The 23,932-nt window shown below is 35.1% G+C and overlaps 1 protein-coding gene across 5 annotated transcripts in view; it reads right to left on the bottom strand.

The window, feature by feature from the left end:
- GRB10 (growth factor receptor bound protein 10) overlaps positions 1–23,932 on the bottom strand; it is a 2,734,830-nt gene that overhangs the window by 24,996 nt on the left and 2,685,902 nt on the right. For all 5 annotated transcript variants that reach the window (XM_044064795.1, XM_044064794.1, XM_044064798.1 and 2 more), the window contains 2 exons: positions 23,800–23,887; positions 23,092–23,185 (listed from right to left, as the gene is read on the bottom strand). In XM_044064795.1, the coding sequence (XP_043920730.1) occupies positions 23,092–23,185; positions 23,800–23,887 (182 nt within the window). The remainder of the gene's footprint in view (positions 1–23,091; positions 23,186–23,799; positions 23,888–23,932) is intronic.

Below are 23,932 nucleotides of genomic sequence, written 5' to 3'. Positions count from 1 at the left end.
TCTGCCCTCCCCCAAATGTGATGGGTCTTTTTAGCTGGAAATTCAAAAAAAGGTGAGGTGGAAGGGGGCTGAGTCAAACAGAAGAGGGCTGGGTCAAACAGGATCTTCTTCTAGACAACATTATCTGCACCTCTCCCCAATCTTGTTGCAGGAAGCAAATCAGGAACAAAAAAGCATTCTCAAAACCTGTAAACAAATGTACATCTACAGTGTCCCACATCCTGAATACCACCTGAGCCATCTCCTGACTGACACAGACTTCCGAACTATTCCTAAGGTATCAGAATCTTTCAGTACATAGTCTACCAGACAAAACTACAGTAGTCTGTGGCCCATTTACAGATGAAGAACAGTTGCCAGGCAGGGAACAAAAGTAAGTCTGACAGTGCTTTTTCAGAAAACACACTTCCATTTGGTTGTCTGACTTCACCATAAAGAGATGGGATTTAGAAGTGCGTGACTCTAGAACCTGAAAGGACAGAAAAATTCCATCAGTTCTCAGAGAGTGATACAAAGACATTGCTCTGAAAGAGATAACTGAACTTGAACCATGGTAAGCAAACGGGATCCTCACTTCTCCAGCAATAAGGTTAATGTCACAATTAGATAAGAAGGCAAAAAGGAAAACCTCCACTTCCAACTCCAGCTTGTGGGCCAAGACCCGTCACACTAAAAAAAAGCAAGGTCTGTGAAGCAGAAAATTAGTGAGGAAATGATGTTTTTTTAGCCAATGCCAACAAATAGCCCACTACTGGCTGAACATAAGAAGATGAGTTGAGGGTTCCATAATCACTGTCATTGCTAGGAACTAAAACAGATGTGAAAAAAGATGGTCTTGAGTTCCTCTCACAAATGCATTCCAGAATCTTTTGGGAGGCAATCACAATCCTGAATTGTGCCCAGTACCATTCCTGTGAAGAAAATCTGCCACAGTAGAATCAGAGACAGCTTCCAAGATGATAATGACTCCTAGTGACTGTTGCAACAGCAAAGCTCAGATTACAGTAGTATCTGCTGACTCCAGGAAGAAGGTCACCAACCATAAAAGATCTATTAGAAGAAGAAGATTATGCTGTCAAAGGACCACTGGCAACATGGACAATACTTGGGTAAATATACTGGGAGCAGTGGAAATGGAAAGTCCATACGGTAGCATCATGTAAAAATAAACACCCAAAGCCATCCACAGAAGCCTGAGAGAATCCTAAACACTGATCTAACAGTCTGCATTCATAAGGTCTACTGATTTCCTTAAAATGCCTTCAGGTAAAAGAGTGATAAGGATTTGAGGTGTTACCATGTGAAACTTCATGTATCTGATCTGAAGGCTAAAGACACTGAGATCCAGTATGAGGCGAAATCTAATTCCCTGGGTATCAGAAAAAAATGTGTACTAGAACCTTGTTTCTGTTTTATCTAAAGAACTGGCTCCTATGAGAAATAAGACTGTGACAGTAACTCATAAGAAACCCGATTGTTACTACAGAAGTAAGCAAAATGTGGGCTAAATAACTGCAGGACATGGCAAGTTTTATGTTAGGTTTAAAGTTCACATAAAATGGCTAAAGACATAATTAAATGAATTCACTGCAAAAATAAAAGTAGTGTAAGCTTTCAAATCAATGTCAAGCTTTCAAGCCAACACAAAACTTCCTTAGTCACCTTGTATGCTTCCCAGAACCCACTTCTACAAGTGTTCCAATGGAAGGTGAACTGTTCTCCTTAGTATCTAGTTCCTGGGAGTGTTCACAACTTTGATAATCACATCGCCAAAGTGGCCATTTACAAAAACTACTTTTAGCGGACTTCACAGAACGACCTCTGAATATACAGACTGACTTGTGGCAGGTTACTGCTGATGCTTACAAGTTTTTCCCCTAAAGGAGTCAAATTTGGAGAAAACAAAGGAAGGTTGTGCACGCCCATCACCACAACAGAGAGGATTTTAACCCTTCTCTGGAGATATACGACAGTCACCTGAAAGTAATCACTAGAGAGGACCTTGCCCCTATTACCCTAAAGGAAGCATTTAAAAGGTTATAGGTGTGGGCAACAACTTCTTAGTCAGTTGTTTGCTCCCTGTCTCTTTTCCCCATTGTTACCTTACCCCAGCCACATTTTCTACTAAAGAAACTGTGAATCTGCAGTTTATGTTTTTCATCCTTGCAGGCTGTGCAACCATGGAGTTAGTATATTTATGCAAGGGTCAGGGGGTCAATATCTCCATATACTGAGTTCTGGGGAGCTTGTATCTTTCAGAAAATTGTTAATTGTACTCTGCTCATTAGGTTTGATGTATTATTGCTTGATCCTTTTCAACTGAAGAGTTTGCATCTGAGAAACCTGGAGTCAACTTCTCATAGTGGCTCCCATCCAAAATGCCCATCAAAACTCATGAATGGAGGATAGACAAGACCAGGCATCCTTAAAAGAAAATTCCCATCCTCACATGCACTGCAAACTCAGAACTCATTACATCCGAGTGACGCCTCCAGGTGCATCTGCAGTTACCCCCTACTGCTCCTCTAGGCATCAAATATTACTTGTTCATACTTTCATTAATAATTCCAAAACCACGCTACATGCAAGGTATCAGAATGTTTTATCTTGAAGCATACATGATGGCAAACACAATTGTACTGATATTTGACCTCTGTCAATGAGTATTTATTAGAATTGTAAGGTGATAACTTCATTTTTAAAGGTTTAGGCCGCACCCACTAGGGGTTAAAGGTACACACTCAAAAGACTTGTACTGGAGGGAATGTACAAATGCTTTTTCTCCCTTACAATGTTATTAATTTGCTGTAAAGCTATCAGCTTTACATTCTTGTATTTCTGCACGTTGCAGCTGGCTGTCAAAAAGGAGAAATACCTTTTTTCATACTAAACCTCACATTTCTTTGGAAAATAATTCATCTCCACCTTCAGGATAAAGCTCAGTCAGTGGTAATTTTGAATTTTTTTGCATTTGCTATCTACCACCTACAATGATAACTCTGCAGTCTAGCTCCCTATGATGTCAACAGCCTGCGGCAAAACCCAAGTGGGGGGTGTTTTGGAACTGCTTGCAATACTTCCTTTTTGGTGGAAGGGTGAGTCAGCATTACAAATTTACATTCTCTGCACTATGCCTACTTGTGATGGTCTTTACTAAGAAGCCAAACCATCTAGCTAGTACGTTTGAAGGCAAACTTTTTATACCAGCAATGTTTGTTATAGAAATCTCATCAATTTATGCATTACATGGCTATTTTGTAAAGTACATTCTGGCTCAAATATATCTGTGCACTTTGGAATGTGTAGAAGTTGCATTACAGAGATTGTTTGTCATAATCATTGCCATACACTTCTTTAAAAACATCAAGTTTATTAAGACTCACATCTTTAAGGATTCGGCTAAATGCCAGTGAACTTAAGATAAGGTCTGAGACAGTGTACCTCCCTGTGCAACTTTGTTTTGTTGTTAAATTGTTACAGTTCAAGGGATTTCACTTCCTTCCACATTTGAGTAAAAGGACAGCTTTAAAATCTTAGCAACATAATTCTTTATTCATTACCTCGTTACAGACTATGAACACAATCATGTTCCTTCTAGTACATAATATTGACAAGCTTAATTATTCAGTACAGAAAAAAGAAGCAGAGTGTTTTAGCAGTGGAAACAATTTAGACTTTTTTTTCTTTAAAATTTTTTTATTTTATTTTTGAATATCATATTTTGTTAAACATTTTATGAATACATAATAGGTAACATATATACAATTGTATAACCTATAAACTACAAAACTATATATAACTAAACTCACTAAACTAGGTATAAATCCCTATGTCACAAGATGGGTTGCCAACTGGCTTACTGAAAGAACTCACACTATGAAAGTAGCAGACTCCAAATCAGACTTCAGACCAGTGACAAGTGGAGTACCACAGGGTTCAGTCCTGGGTCCTCTCCTGTTTGGTATCTACTTCTCTGAAGTACAGGCTAACACAGAAGGTCTTTGGCTAATTAAATTTGCAGATGACTGCAAACTAGGAGCCATAACTGAAACTCCTAATGATGTGGACATCCTACAAAAGGGCCTCACTGAGACAAATGCCTGGTGTCAAAGACATGGTCTCAAGCTCAATGCCAAAAAGTGCATTGTCATCCTCTTTGGTAAAAATTCTGTACCCATGAACTACCACATAGGCGGTAGTCTACTTAACACCGAAAGTGTGATAAGAGACCTTGGGACACAGGTGGACAGCAGTCTCTCCTTTAATAATCACATCGCCAAAGTGGTCAGGAAATCCTTCTACGTGGCACACCTCATCACAAAAGGTTTTTCATCCAGAAAAAAGAGGTCATTGTTCCTCTCTACTCATCACTCATTAGACTCATTATAGAGTACAACGCCCCTTTTGGTATGTACCTCACAAGACATCTACAACAACTGGAAAGGCCGCAAAAATACCTCACAAAGAGGATTACTGGCCTCAAACAGATGCCTTACGCAGACCGTCTCAAAAAACTCCAGCTTTACTCCATTGCATATCGCCTACTCAGAGGCGATCTCTGCCTAACATAGAAAGCTATGTCAAACCCAGAGCTGTTGGACATGCTCCACTTAAAGAAATCCCAATCCCTCCGAGCTACACGCTCTAGGGACCTAAACCTTGTCACCACAATAAACAGAACATGCTGGAGGGATAGATTCCTGTCCCAGACACTTCCCATACTCTGGAACAGACTACCTATCTATGTCAAACAGAGCTCCTCATTAGCACTCTTCAAGAAAAATCTTGATGATTGGATGGGTAATAGGAAATTCACCCCGAGGATCACTTCTGTGGTTCTGCTTGACAGGGGCACAGGAAAATAATTTTCTTGGGTGGCGAAAGCCAGGGTACATTTTTGACTAGGCTTGTATAGGCCCTGGGGCCAATAGCCTAGTACCTACCTATGAACCTATATACATTGGTGTCTATACAGAAGAAAGCACTAAATACTTTTTAAACACATTGTGAAGAATGATATATTAGTTTATATATCTTTGTCCATTTTCTCAAATATTTCCAGACTTTTCATCCAAGAGTTGTAGAATGATGTAGGTCTGGTAGTTCTATTTTTCAGTGGGGATACTTCCATATGTCCAACTATTAAAGATAAGTTTTTAAATTCCTTGAAAGTGGGAGAAGTCGCACTTTTCCAGTGAATGGTGATGATTTTGCATGCTACTGCCATCAATGTCCATAAGATTTTAAAGACTTTTTAGGTACGCAGTCCGGGATGGGAGAATTAAATAATGTCATTGATTTTGTTAATTGATAATTATCATTGAAGACAATCTGGAAAAAATAGTTAATGTTATTCCAATACAAAGTGAGACATTTACATTCATAAAATACATGTTGCCAGTCAGCTCTTGTTTTAGTCTGACACCTCCAGCATTGATCCTCACTATCAAACATTTTAGCTAATTTGTGTGGAGTATAAAAACTTCTGTGTAAATATCTCCAGGTGAATAGTTGCCAGTATAATGATAATTTTGACTGTTTTGAGGATTTTAAGATGGTCTTTTTTTCTTCCTCGGTGGGAGGGTGGTTGTTTATCTGTGTGAAATAGTCCCAGTAAGTGTTTACAGGGTAGACTTTTGTTTTTTTAATAATTTTATAAATATTAGACAGGTAACCCCTACCTTGATAAGGTTGAGTTGTGATTATAATAAAATATTCAATGAAGTTTGGAACATTATGTCTGACTGAAGCATGCATTTGTTCACTTTTGTTTATAAGATATTGTCTTAAATTTTGCAGAAGCAGCCATGAATCATTGTTTATATTATATTTGCTAATTATTTGTTCATTAGTTAATGTTTCCCTTGTTCTGTCAGTTGGTGCCACTAGTTCATTGAGCCTTTCTTAAGTGATTCATTTTCTGAGTTTGGAATGTATCAAAGATAGTGGGTGTAAATGCTATGGGAAAAGTAAAAAATAAAAAACAAGAATTTATGTTTGGGACTTTGTTTATGTAAGCTTTGAAAGTTGTTAATGTAATACTTATATATTTTGATGGCAATTTGTTACTTTTATTCTTCCCCACTAAGTGACTCTTTATCATCCGGACTAGAGGTGATGGTATGATATTTAGATGGTCTTGTATATGCTTGTAACTAATTTCTATATAAATCTGTTCATGTATTTGTTTCCAAATAGGAAAGTAGTGGGTATTTGACCATAAAGTTATATTTTAATAACAGCAGATATAATGCAGGTGTCTATGTCTGGAAAATTAATTCCACCATCCCCCAATTTGGTAAATGTCTATTCAAAGCAATTCTGGGTTTGCTTAGGAACCATAAAAGGTTCAATATTAGTTTGTTATATCTTTGAATGATATACTTGGGAGGTGGGAGTGAAAAACTTTGTATTATACATAGTATCTTAGGAAAAATTATTGATTTGATAAGACATAGTCAGTCTGCTATTGTAAACATATCTGTGTTCCAGTTAGATATTGTTTGCTCTATTTCATCCAGTATTTTTTTTATAGTTGTATATAAGTGAGTCAGTTAAATCCTCAAGCAGAGTTATACCTAAGTATTGTATTTTATCTACTAAGTATTTAGAATAGTTCTTGATTAAATATTTTTTTAGTATTACATAGCATGATTTTTGTTTTGTTTTCATTAAACTGTAAACCCAAGACACTTTGAAAATTATTTATATCACTAAATAAAGCTTGCAAAGATGTGCTAGTTTCTGAGATAGTTAAAAGAATGTCATCGGCAAAGAGTTGTAATTTAAGGTTTAATGTTTTATTAATGTATATGCCTTTAATATTGTTATCTGATCTAATCTGATTTGCAAAGGGTTCAATAAGTAATGCAAATAGCATTGGTGATAAGGGACAACCTTGTTTAGTTCCTTTTTTAATTTGTATAGGACCTGATCTATGTGAACCTAGTTTGACATATGGAATAGAATCTTTATATAATGACTGGATAAGTGTGTTAAAAGTTGAGGGAAATTTATATTCTTTTAATACTAATGCAAGGAAGTTCCAGTTAACCAAATCAAAGGCTTTGTTAATGTCTAGGGAGATTATGTTTAAATCTGAGTTTGTATGTTTACTATAATCAATTAGTGACAGTATTATTTTAAGATTGTCATGTGTGTTTCTTCCTTTAATAAATCCAGTGTGGTCTTTGTGGATTAACATGGGGAGAAAGTGTTTGATCCTGTCTGCATATATTGACATGAACATTTTATAGTCAATGTTTAACAGGGTTATTGGTCTGTATGATGAGCATTGTTTCTCATCCTTGCCTATTTTAATTATTGGGATAATCAATGAGTATTTCCAGGAGGGTAGAATATTTATATCTTGCTTAATTATGGTATATACTTTTAAGTGTAAAGATATAGCTTGATTGGGTATTAATTTGTACATTTCTGGCAACACGTTATCAGGGCCTGGAGTTTTACTTGCCTTAAGTTTTTTAATTTGTGATTTCAGTTCTGTCATGGTAACTGATTTATTTATAATATGTATTTGTTCTTGTGTTAGTCTAGTGGAAATTTTATTTTTAAGAAAATTATTTATATCTTTGGAGTGTGCTTCCCGGGGATTTGTGGAATTATCAAAGTTATATCGAAGTCTAAAGGCTTCTAACATTTCATTTAGATCTGTAGCTTTTTTCTTAGTATTAGGAATATATAATTCTTTTATTTGCCTGGATTTGATAACTTTTTTGTTCTGTTGGCTAACTGTCTCTGATGTGCTGGACTTGTGGTATAGGAATTTAGTTTTATTTTTTCTAAATTAATCATAATCTTATGATGTAGTATTTATGCACATTTATTTGTTTGTATTAGTTCTTGTACTAGTTCAGTGTCCCCTTTTTGAATTTTTAACTTCAGATTGTCAGCTTTATTTTGCAGTTCTAATAAATCTTTATTCAATATTTTCCTTTTATTGATGTACCAAGATAGTATTTTCCCATATATAAATGCTTTTAGTGAGTCCCAGATATATATTTCTGAAATGCCCTCTGTAGAGTTCAGTTCAAGGAAAGTTTTAACTTCTTTTTCAAAAAATTCTTTGAAGTTTGTTAGCTTTGTGATATAAGAGGGTATTCTTGTGATGGGTTTTGTGTTTGCAGGTGTGAGTTCTATTTCAAAGACTAGAGCATTACGATCCGATAAACGGCACTTTATAATTTTAATTATATCAATTTTTGTTATTAAGTCATTAGATACATATATCCTATCTATTCTACAATTAGTCTTGTGTCTAAATGAGTGAAATGAGTAAATTAATGAATCTGGATCTGCATAATCATTTATATCTTTTACACATGCTGTATCTATAAACTTTAAAAGTGCCATTGATATAGGTTGCTTTCTTCTTGTGGTTTTTGAATCTGTATCCTTACCATCTGTTATACAATTAAAATCACTGGCTATTATCAGGCTGCCTTTAGATAAATGTATTATGTCTTCAAAATGATGTTTAACTGTTCCAATTCCTAGTCCTGGTATCCAATATAAATTGATCAAGGTGTATATTTTTCTATTTAATACAATAGACACCAGACAAAACATACCAGATGTGTCTTGATGAATGTTAATTATTTTAGGTGGCATAGTTGTATTACGGAGTAGTATAGCTACTCTTTTTTTGTTTATATTGTGAGCTTACTAAAACTTTGTAATTATTTATATTTAAGCACTTTATGTCTTCATCTAGTAGGTGTGTCTCTTTTAGGAATAGTAATTGTGACTTGTGTAGATTTACATATTTGAATAGACTCCTCCTTTTGTTACTACTGTTGATACCATTAACATTTGTAGACAAACATTTCATGTTTTACTATTGAATTGGACTTTGTATAACAGTATATATATATTTATATATATATATATATATATATATATATATATATATATATATATATATTTACTCTTGGTAGGATTTGAATAGTATGATACTAAATGCTTTTAGGTACAGATGCTGTGTATTTCTGATAGACACCAAACCATTGTAAAAAAATGAATAAATGAACTGTTGAATATGTAATTTTTAAATGTAAAACCCATTTCCTATCCCTATGAGGTAAAATACCTCTTTCCTTGACTAGATGAACTACCCAAGCAAACCTTCTAAATCTGTGAATAGTGTTTAAATCAATCTCTCTAAACCTCTTAAGTTTATGTAACAGTAATTATAGGTCTTAGGAAAATAATACAATCCGCCAGTAAATATATATATCAGTAAATGTATTGATATTTATGTGTCCAATTTGTTACAAAATGTTTAATATGCCAGAATTAGGTTATTTTTTTTATATGCCACATATTATTATCATGGTGCATGTAAATTAAGAATGATTATGTGGCTAGTGTGTCCCCGACTACTACTTCATATCTGGAGTATTAATTAGTACTTGTTTCCAGTCATAAACCAAAGGCAAGACTTTACATTTAGTGTTATTCAAAACAATATGACAAATTACAAACCATTTTGATAGTTTATAGTTGTTCTCCTTACATATTAAATTCCGAGATAAAACACTTGAGTATTTCTATATTGAATAATACTTTTATCAAAGTATTAAATATTTTATATCAGATTTCACTGTAGCATTTCTATTCATATTTGATTATAAAAATAAAAGCATTTCAAAATCAACAATAACCTTGTGAGTAGTCAACAAACTATATACATTATTTCTTAAAATTGTTTTCAAGGACTTATTTTAGTAAGTCAGTTGTTAATATATAAGGATTTTCTTCAAAAAAAGTAAGAAATCATGTGAGCAAGAACCATCAATCCTTAATATATATATATATATATATATATATATATATATATATATATATATATACACACACACATACACACACACACACAAACATATACACATACATATATACACACACACATATGCTGTTTTTTATATACATATATATATATATACAAAAACGTCGTGAACCCACCAAGTAGCGAAGTATATGCACAATGAGTATAAGTAAAGCAGTCAAGAATCCAAAACAAAGATGAATAAGACTGGAGTTTAATCACGTAAGCGCTTTCACGGTAGATCCGCTTCATCAGACGTAACAACATAAATAGCACTTCATCATTCAAATACGCAACAAACAGGAAATACAATACGTCATATCCTTTAAAATACTTCAATAAAATGCTTAGATAAAAATTAAAAATACTAAATACCAATACATTGCAAAATAAAGAATACATGTCGTATTCGAAAAGCAATGATGAATACGTCCAATATATAGAACTGTGCTGAACTTAGTGTAAACCAAATAAGCGGTTGATTCATTTCAGGGGCCTAGCCTTTAATATGGGTTTAAGTGGCACATAGTCATTTAAACCCCTGCCACGATGGGCCGCTAGCCTCAATATCCACATAGTTTCAAAAGTTTCAGTACAGTTAACTTGATCCCCACCGCGCACACTAGTGGAGGAAACGCACAAAACCTGAAATAAAAACACATGTCCTGTAAAGGATAACATGTGCTTAGCTACTGCACTGTGAGTTTCCAATCTATTGAAGCAATATATGTGGTCTCTAATACGCTCCCGAAGGGAGCGATTAGTCTTTCCCACATAAAACATGTAGCATGTCTGGCAACACGCTACATAAATGACATTCCTAGTATTGCAATCTGACTGACATCTCAACTCCCAGAGGCGTCCATCATTGGGGTTCCTAAAAAAGCGAGATGTGTCAATGTACATGCACTGAGGACATAGACCACATTTACGGGTGCCTAGATCATATGGCAAAGACCGGTGCACAGTGTTGGTGATCAGCCTTGGAAAACAGAGATGCTGTTTCAGATTTTTTAAATTGCTAAAAACATATCGTGGATAATTACCCACTACAGATTGTGTGTCAGCATTTGTAGTAAGGATATTCCAATTATCCTGTATAGCTTGTTGTACAGATTGTATATTCTTACTATACGGCAGAATCAAGGCGGTCTGCTTAGGTGGAGATAACTTGCAAGAACGTGGTGTAGATTTAGAAAAATATGGTTTGCCTCTATTGGGTCTAAGTCTAATAACTTCAGTATAAACTGAATCAACCTTCTCTGGAAGATAACCTCTATCTAGAAAACATTGTCTAAGTCTAATAAATTCAGATTGAAACATCTTATCATCCGAACACAATCGTGAAATTCTAAGAGCTTGGCCCTTAATGATGTTATCAAACGTTTTGGGATGGTGCATGCTGTCAGGTTTTAGGAATGATGCTCTATAGCAAGGTTTCCTAAAAACCTTAGTACATATAGACCCATTCTCAATCAAGATAGAGACATCCAAATAATTAATGCAACTTAAGGAATAGTCAATGGTGAACCTCAGAAATCCTTCTAGGTTGTTCACATGCTGGAAAAACAAATCCAGGGCACTGCTTGTGCCACGCCAAAGGAGAAAGAGGTCGTCGACAAAGCGTCTATAAAAGACAATGTTGGTACATGTCAACATGACCTCTCTCTCCCAGGCTACCATAACCAAATTGGCATAGGAATTGGCACAGCAAGTGCCCATTGCTACCCCTGTTGTCTGCCTAAAATATCTGTCTAAAAAGACAAAATAGTTATGCTCTAGCACTGTCTCAAGTAATAGAGAAAATCAGCCTCTGTAGGTGTAAGAGTTTCAAGTAACAATGATTTAACCAATTCAACCCCACGCTGATTGGGGATGCATGTAAACAAAGAGGTCACATCCATCGTGACCAAAAGCATTCCATGTAAATTATCAAAACCACTAACACACTGGTATAAATCACCCAGAAATTGGCTTGTGTCTTTTAAGACATAATCAAAACGAATTAAAGCCTTTTTCAGATGATGGTCTAAATAGATGGAGAGGGGCTCAGTGAGCCACCCTTCCCCAGCAACAATCGGTCGAAATGGTGGTAAAGTATCGTGTTTATGGATCTTTGGAAGTCCATTGATGCAGGGTATAACTGGAGATTGTACTACAAAATATTCAAACAATTCATTTGTTAGTAAACCTAGAGATCTACATTCTACCAACATATTAAATATTAAATTTTGAGAACTCTCAACATCTTTTAGAGTAACAGATGCATATGCATCAGTCGACAACATATCCATCATAGAATCTAAATAGAAACACCTATTCATGACCACAATACATCCGCCTTTATCGGCGGGTCGTATAATGACTTTGTCATTGGCTTTCAAAGCTGCTAAGGCTTCAAATTCAGCTCTAGTTAGATTGTCAGCCAAGTCCGAGTGTACCGTGGAAGAAGAAGAATACAAGTCCCTCTCCACAGCAGTCAAAAAAGGTCCAAGTCAGGCGGTAAATGTGGATTAATGAGACTCTTTTTCTTAAAAAGTCGATCAGATGTACAATCAACGTCATTATAAATCAGTTTCAGTGCAACATTTCTCCTTACATATTAAATTCCGAGATAAAACACTTGAGTATTTCTATATTGAATAATACTTTTATCAAAGTATTAAATATTTTATATCAGATTTCACTGTAGCATTTCTATTCATATTTGATTATAAAAATAAAAGCATTTCAAAATTAACAATAACCTTGTGAGTAGTCAACAAACTATATACATTATTTCTTAAAATTGTTTTCAAGGACTTATTTTAGTAAGTCAGTTGTTAATATATAAGGATTTTCTTCAAAAAAAGTAAGAAATCATGTGAGCAAGAACCATCAATCCTTAATATATATATATATATATATACACACACACATACACACACACACACACAAACATATACACATACATATATACACACACACATATGCTGTTTTTTATATATATATATATATATATATATATATATATATATATACATATATTATAATCTTTCCAATTTCACACTATTTTGTTTCATAATATCTTTGCGTCATATGTATCTTCTATTATTATTTCAGAATTAGTTTCAATGTTATGTTTCTCTGCACTAATAAGATCATTTCTGAAATAGTAACAGAATTGTGTATATTCAATAAGCAATTTTACAATATTTCTAACAACATAATTTTGAGGAAGTAGCCTTGTTTGATTTTATACACAAGTTTGTATGGTTTGTCAGTAAATATCTCTGCTTTGTTTACTTCTGAATAATACTCGTCTATTGTGCAGTCTCTGCAGTAAGCTGAACAGCATTACAACATTTTACATAATCAACATACAAAATAACAGTAGCAACTGCTGTAATAGAAAATTATTGTACTTCAAGAGAGAGAGATCAGCTCTGTTCCATTTAGACTATGTTAGCACTCAAGCACAGAACATATATTTTGCAGAAATATATATGTAATCTTTGTTACTTATCAATACTTCTATAAGTGCAGAGTATGTACATTTTGTGATAGCTGCCTAGAAGCATCCTTGACTGCAAGCCCACATAGTTTCATCACGTTAAACTTAAAAAGGTTTAATGCTGTATTATTATTTTTTTTAAATAAATGTTCTATTACTTGTAATATGAATGGCCTTTTCAAATCAAATAAAACAATGTTTTTTTCCTTGAAAAATTGTAAGAACTTAGTGATTTAGTTGAAATTCATTGTGTGAGTAAGTGGCTCTGGAGTAATTTATTGCTTGCAAATAAGTGAATGACATTGTCAAAGAAAGATAAGTATGCAATGTTGCTGTTCATTTATCTCTCTTTAATAAAAATTGGAGCAGGAAACAATAACAGTAAAGTAGTTTTCTCTGAGTGTTATGACTGTGGTCCGATACTTTTATTATTTTGAGGCTACCAACTGAGCAGTGTCATTCTATGTGTAAAATAAAGTGTCTTAAGATGTATTTTCAGAATATTCTGTATTTATCTGCATCATATTAACAGCTTGTAACTTGCCAGAATTTCCAGCTTCAGGATGTTATGTGTATTAAAGTTGTCAAGTAGGGAGAGTGAGTAATTGGTTGGGCCTGCTTAATGATGTTGCTGTGATGCTGGGTGAAAGGCGGGGATGGGGTGGGGCTTATTACTGTGCGTCTGGTGGGGCTACGAATCTCTAAATGATCGGATCTGTAATGTGTTTCGTGCTATCTTTCGTCTAGTCTTTCGTCTATATACAAACAAAAAGGCTCAAGATGATTTGGACTAGCCACCCAATCAATCGCTCCTCTGCACCAGCCCCAGAACCCACCTGGTTCCTTAGACTCCTTTAACCCCTCATGAACAGTGCAAACAGCAGCAGGGGGGCAAACACGTAACCAACATCAATCTGCCAATCCTCTCCACAATCAGCACCATGCTTTGATCCTGCAAAGGTCGGCCCTCACTTTGAATATCTTGTCATATGCTAATTCCTTCTTATATGTATGCACAGCACAAGTGCCATGCATCTGCTCAGCAGAATCGCAAACCAAGTAATTATCACAATATACCACCTAATCACTGAGAGAGCTTCAGCACTTTAAATGATCAATTCATTTAAAATATTTACATTTAAGGCTTTGAGTGTCAAAACAGAATGGCTACACCTCTCTTTAGTTGAGATTCATGGTGAAAAGCTCCATTGGAAGGCATAGGAAGGGGGGTAATCACATAAATTTATATTCCAATCAATTTAAAACATGAAATAACTACTTTCCAAAAAAAAACACAGCAGCTGACTAGCCCCCTGTCCAGTGTTTACTGCAATAAGACTGTTTGGTTTACTGAGGTACTAAATACCCATTAGAGATGTGTAAATGAGTAATAGTGGTGTCGCTTTAGGGGAAGAGAGTGTGTTTGACGTTAACGTCACTTTCTCTTGATGTTGTGACTGCAGAAGTTCAGAGGTCAACACACGTAAGCTGAAAGTGCTCGCAGTGGGGATTTGATGTGTTTCTGTGCGACTGTAGCTATGTGATTCAGACTAACATCTCCAGGATGAAGTGGTAAGAAAATTGGCAATTTCTTCTTTATAGTGTAGGCAAAGCTTGCTAAACAGTAATGTTCGCAAGTGTATAATTTATGTGTGAAACTATTCATTTGACGAGTTTGTAATATGTTAAACAAGACTAAATATGAAGCATTGGTTAAACACTTTAACAAACATTCACTTCAGTTTGAAGCATTTGATTTTGCAACAATGTGTCTAGAATAAATCTGTATTCATTAATGTTATCTAAATAAATTTGTTCCATTAATTTATTAATTTAATAGATTTGTTATGTGTTCCCATGTTACTGGAGACCCACAGAATGACATTTGTATTTGTTAATGATCTATACTTAACGAGTGAGATGTATGCTAAGTAGAGATTTATATGTTTTGACTAATAAATATAAAGTAACCCTTAGATGATTATAGAAAAATAAAAAGCGATATTATGATAATGACACAGTTTGAAGGATTTAAAGATAGAAATGCTAGTATATTACTTCTATGTTAGAGAAAATCTACAAAATGAGAGGCATATCTGTATAAAGTTTGTTTTAATCATATGACATATGTTAAATGTTATTTTATGTATTTTATCAAATAAATAGCAGTACTAAGTAAAGTTAAGTATATAAAGTAATCTAAGCATACTATAATAGTATGCGTATATGGACTGTAATGATTTTAAGAAATTTGTTTACTTTATATTAACTTCTGATACACTTAAATGAGTAACTATACAGGGGAAAGTTACCTGTTTGGATGAGTTGTTTACCAGGATGTATTCTTACTGCTCATATAACATTAATTAAGACATTTAAATATACATCACAAAAGATTTATTTGCCCTTTAGTTTTTTTCTTCTTCTGTTCTACTGTCTTCCAGTTATTTACTTTTGCTTTTCTTTTTGAAGTACTATTTGTCCAGTCCATAGATACCTCTTGTGTTAAGATGTTATTATTGGTGAGATATTTTATTGCCAAGTCCACTGTTTCAAATATTTTTGTTCCTTCTGGTAGAAAAATTCTAAGTCTTTCTGGAAACAAAAGGTGTGTTTTCAGTTGTTTCTTCTTTGGGTTACTGCTGGCAGAAATTCTTTTCTTTTGGAAAACACTTTTGCAGAATAGTCATTATCAGATCTAATTAATGCATCATTATATTTGATTGGTGAGTTTGTCCATGTATTTTTAAAAATAAGTTCTTTATCCTGTGTGCAGAAAAATCTCACAATTATAGATCTCAGTTTACTTTTGGTTAAAGATGTATTTCCTAAAGATGTTAAAGACCTGTGTGCACGTTCTATGCCATATGAAAGGGCTTCAGGCAATTTCAGCACATTTGGGATCCAAGTGGTGAGGAAGTTTATTATATTGTCCCCTTCAGCTCTTTCTGGTAAACCATATATTCAGATGTTGTTTCTTCTTAAATGATTTTCCATATAATCAAACTTATCCATCAAATATGTATTTTGTTGTAGCAGAAATTCGTCTGGAGTTAATGTCATTTAAGGACTGTTCCATGAGTGAAATTTGCCCTTTCTGTTGTGTAAACATTTCTTGAAGTTGTTCTAATTGCTGTGAACATCTCTCTTCAAAGAAATCAATTTTGTTGTCCATTTTGTCAATTTTAGTTGTGAGTTCCTGAATGTTTGAGATAAGAGAATGTAATTCAATTTTTAATGAAGGATCCTGTGCTGAGTTCATGAGATGGCTCATGGTGAATACCTGATGGTGGTAATGATTTTCTAGTAGTTTGTTTGACAGGAATTTTTTGCTGCCAAGCAGTTAGATTTCTTCTATAGATGCTCCAAATTGTTTTAAGTCTTTTGGCAGTAGAAATATCCTTAGGTTTTCCTTATTTTATAAAATTCCTGTCAGAAATAGCAGTGAGGTAAGAGAGCTGTGTGAAAGTGCTGCTACCAGATTGTCATCTTGGCCACGCCCCCAATTTAGACATTTTTGAGCTAAACATATCTACCAAGGACAATTGCTATGACTTTGGCAGCAAAAAAGATAGTGCACCTTACTTCAAGTTCAGAGCAATACTGAACATTACTTCTAATATTTCTAATGTAGTTTTAAAAGCCTTGTGAGTTTACTACTCAAAGGACAGTATCTTCACTAATCAGCCTTATTCCTCCTAATGATGCATTTAAGATCCAAGCAGACCTTCCCCACAGATGGTGGATACATTTTTTATACAAACCATACAATTTTCTTTTCCTATTACAAAGACTGTTTATCTAACAGTTCCACCATATGGATTTACCCCTGAATTTCCCAACATACCTATATAGAACAGGTACTGGCTTATCTAAACATTGGGAGAGCTGGCTGTAAAATAATGGGTAACTATGGTAGCTTTAGATATCTGGTTAGCGGGGGACAAAACAACTTCAACTTTACTTGGGTGTTTTCACTAAATATTACATACACATAGACTAAAGATATCAACAGATAAAATTTAAAAATGAAATCAAAATGGGATTTAAAAGAAACACACGATAAAACAAATAATATCAGTACTGATGTGAAACTGTCATGTACAATATCAAAAAAGTAGTTCATAAGTGATAAGTGAAAAAAAGCTAGCAGTGGACACTCCCAGAGCCACACAGCTAGATTATTCTATAGGTGTGGAGTCTATCAAACAAATGAACAAACTCTAGAGTTTTCCAAGCATGCCTGTGGAAGTGCCAGCAGTCCCTGTGTGGTCAAACATAGAGCCCTGGTCAGGGTATATGGCAACACTAACTCTTTCATGTAAGAAGGACCTAAGTTGTGTAAAGACAAGTAAACCAGCACTACAATCTTAAAGATAAACTCTTTTAAAGCTTCTGTTCAGTTAAAAGTAACTGTGAAATTATCCAGTTAATTTCCAGTTTATAACCAAACCAATCTTCTTGCTGTTCTGGCAAATATTAATAAGTCAGCTAATCTGCTGTGTGCATCTCCTTTCCAAGATTATACTTCATAACAACTCATACATCTCTATTCTCAGCAACATTCCCAGCATCCCTGGCAGTACCTTGTGCAACAGCTTCTTAAACATGTTATGTAATCAGTGACAGTCTCTTTCTACCAATACTATTTCCCATAAGTATATTAATTTAACACTTCTATTTGATACAATCATTTTACAAGGTTACAGACTTCTAGCCATCTGGTTTACCTACTTTGGAGAATCATTGCACCACTTCTGTTAAATCTGTCTACTTGCCACAAGAAAGCCTTGCCTTCTTCAAAATATTTTAAGTGCAGATGTTGCTAACTGCTTAAGTATTTCATTTTTTCTGTACTCTAGTAACAGTTTACATCTTGCTTCAATAATTTCTTTAATGTTAAGCTTATTTTTGCCAAACACAGTATAAAATTCAGAAGTACTACACAGATCAAGAACTCTCATAGCAGTTTATAGTTTCAGATTTTCAAACATTAAGACGTTTTTCATATATCTCACTTCTATTACTTTAATCTCCCTCCTTCTTTTGTTGAGATTGGGGTTTTCCCTTCTTAGTTTCCTCAGTAACTCAATTAGTCTCTTCATTGGTCTGTACTCGCCCTGATATGTTATCAGTAATATTAACACCACCCACAGTTATCTTCAACAGCTCTTTAAAACACTTCACATGCCAATAAAATGCCAAATGGAAATTTGAGAAACCGGTACCTTCCTACATGTGAATCTTCCCACAGACTAACTTAAAGTATACAGCTTGGAGCTTTGTTCATTAAATTTCCTTGGCCACTCTTGCTGATTTGCAGCAATCCTTTGCTCCTATCAAGGCAGCCACCATTTCTTTGTCTTCATAATGCAGACAGTGCTCCCTTTTTAAAGGTTTCATTATACTCTTAAGAAACTATTATATATATATATATATATATATATATATATAAATATATATATATATATATATATATATATATATATATATACACATATATAAACTGTGATGTTTACCCATTCAGTATGCTCAGTGTGGTTCTTAACCACACTTGTGCTTTTCATGGAATTCATCTAGCTCTTCCTTCATAAAACTACTGCAACCTTCCTCGAAACATATACTACTATAAACTCTGTAAGACACACATGAATAGGACAACTACTTTAGTAAGTAGCCCAAGCCAATAAACAAATGATTCTCTCCATCACTCTGCATATTTTCACAGGATTAATTTTGTAACAATATTTCAACAGTTGTTCTTTGGAATCAAACACTGCAATAAAAATGGACATTTTTACATCAACTATAGGGAAAAGGATTATGTATTGTTTTATTTTTATGTTTTAATGATTCTACATGATACCTTAAATAAGCTAATTAAACAACAGTGGCTTCAGTTTACTTTCTTTCAAATTCAGTGCAACGAACATTTGAGCAAACAAAACACTCTGTACCAGCTTCCCATCTGAAAACTATGGTCTTATTAACTTTTAACTTCTCTGCCTAGACTTCCAAATGATTGTCTAATCATACAGTTCCTCGGTCCTTTTCCTGCACATTATTAACTATGTACACATTAGCAATACAAACTGTGCAAAAATAATCAATTTTTGACTTTGTTGCACTACACAACCTCTTACACTGAATATTAAATTCTTTTATTTCACGTACTTTGAAAAATGATTCCTCTTTATGCTGTTTCTACTCACTTGATTTATCACAGAACACTTCTTTTTATGATGCTTAGATCTGCAGCGTGGGCAAAACTTTTCAATGAAATACATCTCTTGCTATGCATAGATCAACCTCATTTTTCTCATATTTTTACTCATTCAGTATCACTGTTTGCCAGCCAACTTTACAGATCTCACACCCTTCTGGGAGCTCTTCTAATCGTGACCGAGTGATTTCATTTCCTTTGCACACTTCAATCATTTCATTTGACTTTAAACCTGATTCTCTCAAAAATCCCCCCATATCTTATAATTTCTGATACCAAACCAAAATTCTATCAAATATAGTATTACACTATCTGCTTTTCTTGCTACTATTTGGCATCACTGACCAAATCCTCTTGTTGGTCCTTGTGCAGGGGGACCCTTCTACTGCAAGAAGGGCTGGATAATGATGAAGGTTTTAGGCTTGTTTGATGGTGTTGGGCCATGGGTTCAAGTAGATGCATAGCTAGACTTTATGGCACCTGTGGCCATTCTCTGAACAAGCACTCACTTCTCCAGCTCTTCATTTGAAGAGAGAAAAAAAAGGTCCCTCTGTGCTCCATTCTACTTGCACTCTGAGCCAGGTAAACACTCCCTTTCTGCCCCAGCTCTTCACTGGAAGAGCAAAAAGTCCTGTGATATCCCTTCTCTGGGCCAGTAATCAAGGATCCTCAATCCTCACCACTGACACTGATGTGGAACATTCATTTAGAACAAAAATGGATATACACAATATTTTCAGATGTAGCTCTCTGCACCAAGCACAATTTCCCTTAAGAGCACACAGGTAGCAGACTCCAGACCTGGGGCTAGACGACTTCTCCAGGCCCCAAATAAGACTTCACCTTTCTCTCTGCAGAAATAAGTGCTTTGTGTCCCTGTTCCAAGTAGGTGACACACACTTTAAGATTTGATTTTCACACACACACACACACATGTATACACACACACCCATAGTGGTGGTGCTGCGGTAGCATTGTTGCCTCACAGTAAGATGCTGTCCCGTTCGATTCTCAGCTAGAGCGTCTTCTGCGTGGAGACATGCATGAATAGGCTTACCTTCTTGAAGGTTGTGCATCAGGCCTGGCAAGCCGGTATGTAAAAATCAACTGCCAATCATTAGCGGACTGGAGTTCCGCTGTGGTGACCCCTAACCGGGAAAAGCCGAAAGACATATACATACATGTATACACACACACACACACACACACACACACACACACACACACACACACACACACACACACACACACACACACTCACTCACATACACACTTGGGAAAGGCTGGAACAGATTTACCAGCTATACCCCCTCTGTCCTGACTATAAGGTTGATTCACTGCCACCAGCCAGCTACTTTAAAGCTCTTATCAGGGTACTCAATTATTCTTAGTAAAATTAATATTTATACAAATGGTAGTGTTTCCAGGGAGCAAGTCTTTCAGGAGCATGAAGCCCACAGTGCCATCAAATAAATGCAATTACTCTCACATGTTAAACTATTTTCTAAAAGACCAGACACAATGAAAGGTTCATATATACTTAATAATAAATAATAAAATAGAAAACATGAAAATACTGAATATCTATTTACAATAAACACCAGAGTTTCAATTCACAGGAAATATAAAAAAATAACACAGATGAAAAGATTCAGACAGGTACAGAAAACAGTATTTAACTAATCTCACTATATTTTCTAACTAAAGAATTACTGTTCCCTACTTACTGGCTAGAGCAAGGGAAGATGAAGTGGATGAGTGGTCTTTGTTGACAGGTTCCCAAAAACAGAATGCTGAGTGTCCTCTGTCACATCTCTTACTAGTACCTAAAATGCAATTTCAGTGTTGGCTACAGAATGACATCACATCTGATCACCTGACTCTGTGATTCTCAGTACCTCCTCAGTAGACCCCCTCAGTAGAAACTTGAACTAGGATTTGGTACAGATGTGTCAGAATTCACACACAGAGCTTTGATAAGGTTTCTTACAGCATCTGGAGAATGTAAAACAACTCCACCCCTTTCATCATTCTTGCAGAGACTAACCAGCCATTCTCTGGCACCCCAGGGTGGCAATTAGTTCAACATTAAGGACAGTAAGAGTAGGATTGCAGCCCAACCATTGTGTCTCTGGCTGCATTCAGGCCTGTGAGATAAAATCTTTATGGCCTAAACCAATTAATTAAATTACAAGCTATTTTTTTCTTAAGGAAAGTTGGGCTTAGGTCAACCCCTTCCCTTCTAGCATCCTCTGTTAAAAATATATAGATTTCCTCAGTTACAATACAGTTTGACATACATGTATATTTTCTGTCCAGCAGGACCCACTGTTGATATATTTTTAACACAATCAGCTTTACAAATACATTTTTAACACAAGCATCTGTATAAATCAGTTGGATACACAAACAACATAAATTAATTTACAAAACCCCAGCTAGTTATGCTGGCATATCTTACACAAGCGGTGCCCTACTCTACCAGCTAGGTATGTGTCCCCTTCCCTGGTATTCGATTATGCACTCTTCATTAGAAAGCAAAAAAAATAAAATAAAAAAAAAAAAAAAAGGTCTGCCCACTTTCTTACTCTGGCTTTAAGAAGTGCAAAGGAAACAATAGCAATTGGCTTGCCACAGTTTACCTCACATAAAGCTCTGATGTGCTCACTTCCCTTTGTGTATCAGCATTCAGAAATGCTGGTACAGAAAGAGCTTGAAATCATGCAGGAACTGCACTTCAGATCACCCTTCTTCACACCTTGAACATAGGGCAGTTGCTGGGTCCAAATGCTGAAAGAAGTAATACCCAACAATAGTATATACTGGAAAAAAGAAGAAAAAAGACAGCAAAGGTGGTTGTACAACCTATGATATGATAAATATATCCACATGGGGGATTAGGCATTAAATGCAGGAATTTTTCCAATGAGCTGCATGACTGTATCTAAAGAGTGGGAGTAGCTAGAAAGAACTGGGGGACAATTGAAATACACATAACATGACCCCAGTGATGGGGGGTGCTGTACATAATACAAAGGGATGCACCAAAAAATTCAGAAGAGTTGCAGAAAAAGACACTGGAAAGCAGTACCAAAGTGTTCCATTCTAAAAAGAGGCTCCTTACAAATAACAGAAATACTCAATATGCCAGCTAATTTTTAAGACAGCCATATGCAGACAGCCTCACCAAGTAACTGCACAGTTTACCAAGTTTGTCAGTCAGCAGTAGGACAACAAATTAGAAGGGAAAGAATGGATTGGAAATTTCATGAGAAGGCTGTGGCTGTCTCAGTCAGTTTTCTGGAAAAGTTTTTGTTTGATCTAGTATCTCGGTACCTACAAATATCTTAGATGTAGCCTGGTGAAAGAGAAATTATTGAAACATTTCAGAAACTTGACAAGCAAAATTATTATAACTTTTTTTTTTTTTGCAATACATCTATATGTTTTTTCCAATTCTTTTAAAATGAAACAAAAGAACTGCAGGAATAAGGTAACTAATGTATAATATACAAACAGTATACTTACTGGCATTATTTGGAAATGCTTGATTTTCTGATGATGGCACAGTGTAAGTACAAATGTTCTGGGGCTACTCTGACTATCTCTGAGAAGAAATAAGCTAGAAGAATAAAAAAAGTGTGTAAGGAAAACATTAGTATATGTCCTAAAGCAGTGCACTGTAAATACATATTACAGCTGCATAACTGCATACACATAAATACACAAACACACACTCACGCACATAGATACATTTAAGTCAAGTCTTTGATGTATAAACAGATTACAATATTTTGAACACTGTTCATCACCATTTTATAAACAGCCAAAGGAATGAGAAGAAATGGAAAAAGAAAGAGAGAGATAAACTATTGTGCAGCAGGCAAGTTGAGAGACGATGGGAGGAAGAATATTTATATGAAGTTTAATGCCACTAATAAAATACATTTATAACGGGAAATACATCAGAATAAGTAGTCATAAATTTAGTTCATTCTATCGCATGCATTTTGATAGAGATATGCAGAACATGTGTTGGTTCTTTCCTAACGTATGACCAGGAATTATAGCTCTGTGCAATAGATGACAGGGGGCTGTAAAGATTCAGAATGGACACCATAAATAATGTTCACTCACTATAAGCCTGTTCATCCACATATTAGTAATATACACTGCAGGGAGAGAATTATGCCTAAGTAAGGACTAGTCTGTAATAATCTTCACACTGCCTCTTACCCATCCACTAGTCCTTGCTGGGAGATCAGTCTGTGTGATTCTTCTCTGGAGATTCTTCCATGAAACCAAGGTTGTGTTTTGTGAATTACTGAAAACATAAATTATAAAATGTCTCTAGTGTCCAAGATGATCT

The sequence above is a fragment of the Protopterus annectens genome, chromosome 3.part0 (assembly GCF_019279795.1).
Source record: "Protopterus annectens isolate FY-2018-M chromosome 3.part0, PAN1.0, whole genome shotgun sequence".
Taxonomy (NCBI): domain Eukaryota; kingdom Metazoa; phylum Chordata; order Ceratodontiformes; family Protopteridae; genus Protopterus; species Protopterus annectens.
Note: the sequence above shows the minus strand (reverse complement) of the source record. Positions and strands in the feature narration are given on the sequence as shown.